This window comes from Oncorhynchus keta, chromosome 37 (assembly GCF_023373465.1).
Source record: "Oncorhynchus keta strain PuntledgeMale-10-30-2019 chromosome 37, Oket_V2, whole genome shotgun sequence".
NCBI lineage: Eukaryota > Metazoa > Chordata > Actinopteri > Salmoniformes > Salmonidae > Oncorhynchus > Oncorhynchus keta.
This window is the reverse complement of record NC_068457.1, coordinates 21,784,297-21,790,106: the sequence shown is the minus strand read 5'-3', so window position 1 is coordinate 21,790,106 and position 5,810 is coordinate 21,784,297. Positions and strand designations below refer to the sequence as shown.

Sequence of the window (5,810 nt, the reverse complement as noted above, 5' to 3'; positions counted from 1 at the left end):
AGTGTTCAGGCAAAAAACAAAATGTGAATTCCTTGGGGTCCGAGGACCGAGTTTGGGAAACGTTGATTTAGCCACTTCCATCAGCAGATTCTAATAGCGTTGTATGTTTCTCCCTCTCTTTCCAGGCGTACACCATTCAGGGACAATACGCCATCCCTCACCCTGACGTGAGTTCTAATTCCATGAGACAGTCTTCTCTCTACACTCTACTCTCTCGTGTCCAATCCTATTAATATTAACCCATAATATTAATACTACCAATTCTGAAAAGTAATTTCTGTCTCTTTCAAATCTGAAATTACTCACAACCTCTGTCCTCTGTTTGGAGCCAAACTTCATAGGACTTGGCCTGTAGGAAAACGAGCAGAGGGACACAGAAAGAAAACAATTATTTCCTTATCACCCAGAATAATAAGGAGACCGGTTGCTCAAGTGAGGAATGTGAAAGTTAAGTGCAGTATTTCTTCAGAGAGGAGGAGGTCAATTTCAAGCAATACCGCAACGTAGTCAAATGGACATGGTATGTTTCATGACCCCATGTTGGGTTCAAGTGTTTCAGACACAGACATCCATGAACTAAATTTCACATGGCACCATCCAAACACACAGAGACATCCTTTCTTCACCGACTCGGGCCAAGTCCTCTATGAGTTTCCTTTCTCTCTCTCTCTCTCCTCCTATCTGTGTCACTGCTTCTCCTGAATCCTGTCTTTCTTCTTGTACGGTTTCTTGGTGACAGACCTGACCTGTGTGTGTGTGTGTGTTTTAACGATGCCCTCATAGCTCTGCTGTCCCTCCTACCCCCCTCAGCAGTTGACCAAGCTCCACCAGTTGGCTATGCAGCAAACCCCCTTTAACCCCCTTGGACAGACCACCCCTGCCTTCCCCGGTACGTACCCACCTACACGAGAACCACCCTCTACCAAATCTCCTTCTCTTTTTTTACCTGTAGAGACACACACACACACTTCCTCCTCTTTCTCTCTCTTCCTCTGTCTTTCTCTGTTCATTCTCTTCCTTTCGTTCTTTGTGCTGCGCTTCCGATGACATGGCCACCTGGTGGTTGCTCTTGTTGACCTTTTATTTGTAGTTTTTCAAATATTTGGTTCATTTTCTTAATCTGCTTTTGTAGCGCCTTGAAGATTTTGGTCCTTCCGAGTTAGTTTTATCTGGGTCGGCGGGTAAATCTCCTCTGGTTTGAGAACCAACCCCCTTACCAACAGAGAAGGAGAAGCCACAGGCTCCTCTCTCAAGACCTCTGCAGAAGCATCTCCAATCAGGGTTCCGACTATATGTCTCCAAAGCTAACTATCGCTCACAGCGGACGCCACCCTCCCCGTGCAAAACTCTATTTTATGCCGTGTCCCCTCTATCGGTCTCTCTCTCTCCCATATAGCAGGTCTGGATGCCAATAACCAGGCCAGTACTCATGAACTCACCATTCCCAATGATGTGAGTATGGGGACCATGGAGCTTTTCATTTGACATTTGTCATCTATTGTCATGTAAGGGATGGGTAAGGTGATTTCACCAATAGTCAGTCAATATTTCAACAAACAGTTTTCAAATGCTTGCATGCACCACCATGGATATATTTGTAAAAATAGAACAATTGAAAAAGGGGTCAGTGTGTCATGGTGCATGTGACTTTGTCTGCATTCCATTCAGACTTTGCTATTCCCCTGTTTTTAAGTCCCTCCGCCTCTTCTTCCCAGCTAATAGGCTGCATAATCGGGCGCCAGGGAACCAAAATCAACGAGATCCGTCAGATGTCTGGGGCGCAGATCAAAATTGCTAACGCCATGGAAGGGTCATCGGAGCGCCAGATCACCATCACAGGAACCCCCGCCAACATCAGCCTGGCCCAGTACCTCATCAACGCAAGGTCAGAGTTCTGGCAGACACACACACACACACACACACACACACACATTACAATTGACAAAGGGGTCAATAGCTCACCTGTTGTCCCAGGGATCCTCTGTTTGTCTGTTTGTTGTTATTACATTATCTTCAGGTGAAGTGTTTGACAGAAACAATGATGCACTCCCTTTCCCATCATGCCCTGTGGCAGGTTCAGAGACGTGGCGGCCATGTGGAATGACCCATCCTCCATGACGACATCCTAAGGACCCAGCCCGGCCGTCCTCCACTCCCTCTGCTCCGCCCCCTCCATCTCCTGACCACTGAAGACATGATGTTCCTACCTAACTCCTGATGATGATGCCCTCTAGACTAATGAATCTGGCTCTGATAACAACTCCCTTGACCCTCCAGCTTACTACCACGATCGCTCTCTAATAAGAGAGCTGTTGCTTTCAGAGAAACTGAAAAAATAAGTAATGTCTTTGTTTTCGTTGATTTTAGACCTTTAGACAAGTGTTGAAGCATGTTGAACGTTCATTAGGATCAAATTGTGTTATTCTGAATTCTCTCTCTATCACTCTCTGCTAGTGTTACAAAATAGGATTTCAATATCAGTTTGAAAAAAAAAAAGTTTTAAAAAAAAAATGTAAAACTGTAAAAACATTGGAAAAAAATGCTACTGTTCCATTTTCTAGGTGCTGGGTGATGCTATCGGCACAGTATGGTGGGATGTAGCCCAATGATTACTTTATGATGCTCTTTTGAAAATAGGTATTTTTTAGGTCAATTTAATCGTTCTATTTTTACCCCTATTTGGATCCTTAAAATGATCTGCTTACTAATCCGATCTCTACCCATAACTTTTTGCTGCATCACATGACCTCTTTGAGCCAATGGTATCACTCCTAGAGCCCTCCTTTCTATGTCCATTTCTTGTATTTTACATTATGACTTATACTGCATGTGTTCAGTAATGTATTGTATGTATTCGAGTATTCCAGTTTGGTGTAAGTGTTGCTATGTTATTGCTGGTGGGAGGAGCTATTGGAGGATGGGCTCATTGTAATGGCTGGAATGGAATTAATGGAACTGAGTCAAGCATGTGGTTTCCATATGTTTGATGTGTTTGATACTGTTCCATGTATTCCATTCCAGCCATTACAATGAGCCCGTCCTCCTATAAGTCCTCCCACCAGCCTCCACTGCTCCAAACCTTTTCCGCAATTATTTTCATTATTTTTTTTTGCCATTCACGTCTAGTCCTACTACCACCCCAAGTGAATAACTCTCCCTCACATCCTCCAGGAACCCTATTTATAGTATTTAAGAAGCATGAAAGGAAATTACTCAAAAGAATCAGTGGCTAAAAACTGTATCCTAACTGACTGAAAACTAAAATGATTGTTTACTCGATTTTTTAACCAAGACTACTGTGGGTGACCACATAGTCAGCTATGCTACGCTCATGCAATAGACAATTCAACTCTTCATTATACTGTGGACTGCCTCTAGTGTGTGAGGAATTAGTTGGACTTAAGACTATTGCTGTGTCCAAATTCTCTTAGTTAGCTTCCTTTCGTCGTCTCCTTCACTCCCATGTCCACGACAGATAAAAGAGGCTTCAATGTAGGAAAGGAGACCAGGAGAGGAAGCTGTTTGATATTATTGGGACGTGGCCATAGGTGTTTGGATGGAGCCAAATGTTTATGGGCCATGGAATGTTCCGGGGTTCATGGGGGAACCCGTGGGGCCTGGGCGGACGTGTTTACCCCCACGCCGCCACATTCGCGATTGTTCATCCATCATGTTAGTTTTATTATAATATTGTTTATTTAATGCTTTAGGTTTTGAATGTCATTATGCTTTTATGATGATGTCAACAGATTAGATGACAGTCATGTTGCTTGTTTTAAGTGATGATTTAAAAAAAAAATTGCAATTCTATTTATTGTTTCTTGGTGCATCATAATGACTGTTTTGGTTGATCATGATATTTAAGCTAGGTTTTGTTTGTGTGTATTGTATTGGATTTCAGGGGAGCTTTGGGCTATATTTGTTTGAATTAAACATGGCAAATTCCCTTCATAACAATTCTCAAGCTTATTCAAAGTATAGGCTGTTGTGACATGTCATGTTTGCAAGCCTGGGCTGAGGTCATATTCAGCACTGATGCATATGAACAGCCGTTGAATGTTATCTTCTCAACACAGGTCATTCATTCACTGTCCAACTGGTTTCAAGTACAGTCAAAACCATCCTGGTCTGGATTTTCATTCTGTAAGACTGGTTTGTTTCATGTAACTCCCTGTTTTGGTTTCAATATGCTGAGCCTGACTTTGGGTCTAATTTCAACTGCTTTCATCATATAAACGTGATATGTCAATGGACCAAATGCTGTACTGATGTACTGAACGATGCATAGTTGATTATTATTCTGCAATAATTCTTACATTTTGATGTTAAACTTAAGTAGTAGTGCTAGCCTTGACATTATGGGTTTGTGTTATTCATTTAATTTAAAAATTTGTCATAGCTTGTAATTCAATGGAATGTTTGTCATTTAAGCAAGTTAAAATGTCTTTTTTTGGCAAGCTCGCTTTTTAGAACTGTTCAGCTTCTCATCATCGATTGCATTCAGACTAGGCAGGAATATTGAATTGTTGAAATAGTGATGCCAATGTGATTTCAATAACTTCAATATCCATATGTTGTTACAGTGTATTGAAACTGTATTTACACTGGCATATATGACTGAGTATACACACCTACTGAAACAGACTAAAATGCAACTGATGCAATAACAAGGGAATGATGTGCAATTATTATTTGTATTTTTTCTTGTGCATATAATACAAGGAACGTTTGTCATGTATTTACAACTCATTGTTGCTCCTTGACCTCCTTCCTTTCTGGATGGCGGCAGCAACAAAAATTGAAAAAAATACATGAGATATTTTTTTTCCGTTTTTGCTCCTGTATATTTTGCTTATTTAGGAAAATGTAACGGAGCTTGGTATATATTTTCAGTTGCATTATTTGCAATGAGCAAATCTATTTTAGGTTTAAGTAATTTCATTATTTAGGTTACTTTTGAAAATGTTTGTAAGTAAGAAAATGAATAAAGTTTTTTTCTTCTTGTGAACCTAGGTTTGTCTTGTATCATTTTGATCTTCAATGATATCAAAAGGGGCTTGGTTTTTGTGTGTTGCCCATTAAAATGTTACTGTCAGCTGAATGTCTCATATTGATGGTATCGTACATGTATCATCTTGAATCTTGAATGTCATCTTGAATGTATCATCCTGAATGTCTCATATTGATCTTCTTGAATGTCTCATCTTGAATGTATCATCCTGAATGTTAAAATCTTGAATGTCTCTCTTGATGGTATATCTTGAATGTCTTATCTTGAATGTCTCATCTTGAATGTCTCATCTTGAATGTCTCATCTTGATGGTATAATCCTGAATGTCTCATATTGATGGTATCATCTTGAATGTCTCATCTTGATGGTATCATCATCTGAATGTCTCATCTTGAATGTCTCAGTCTCATCTTGAATGTCTCATCTTGATGAATGTCTCATCATCTTGAATGTCTCATCTTGATGGTATCTTGAATGTCTTCTTGATGGTATCCTGAATGAATGTAATCTTGAATGTCTCATTTGAATGTCTCATCTTGATGGTATCATCTTGAATGTCTCATCTTGATGGTATCATCTTGAATGTATCATCTTGAATGTCTCATCTTGATGGTCTCATCTTGAATGTCTCATCTTGATGGTATCATCTTGAATGTCTCATCTTGATGGTATCATCCTGAATGTCTCATCTTGAATGTCTCATCTTGAATGTCTCATCTTGATGGTATCATCTTGAATGTCTCATCTTGATGGTATCATCCTGAATGTCTCATCTTGAATGTCTCATCTTGATGGTATC

At 40.2% G+C, this 5,810-nt stretch overlaps 1 protein-coding gene across 10 annotated transcripts in view; it reads left to right on the top strand.

The window, feature by feature from the left end:
• LOC127906122 (poly(rC)-binding protein 3-like) overlaps nt 1-4,007 on the top strand; it is a 36,054-nt gene extending 32,047 nt beyond the window's left edge. For 3 of the 10 annotated variants that reach the window (XM_052499724.1, XM_052499720.1, XM_052499728.1), the window contains exons 11-15: nt 126-167; nt 811-889; nt 1,397-1,452; nt 1,716-1,885; nt 2,075-4,007. In XM_052499724.1, coding sequence (XP_052355684.1) covers nt 126-167; nt 811-889; nt 1,397-1,452; nt 1,716-1,885; nt 2,075-2,129 — 402 coding nt within the window. In that variant the 3' untranslated portion in view covers nt 2,130-4,007. The remainder of the gene's footprint in view (nt 1-125; nt 168-810; nt 890-1,396; nt 1,453-1,715; nt 1,886-2,074) is intronic. The other 7 variants (XM_052499723.1, XM_052499730.1, XM_052499721.1 and 4 more) reach the window with 5 other exon arrangements.
• The last annotated feature ends 1,803 nt before the right edge of the window (nt 4,008-5,810 follow it).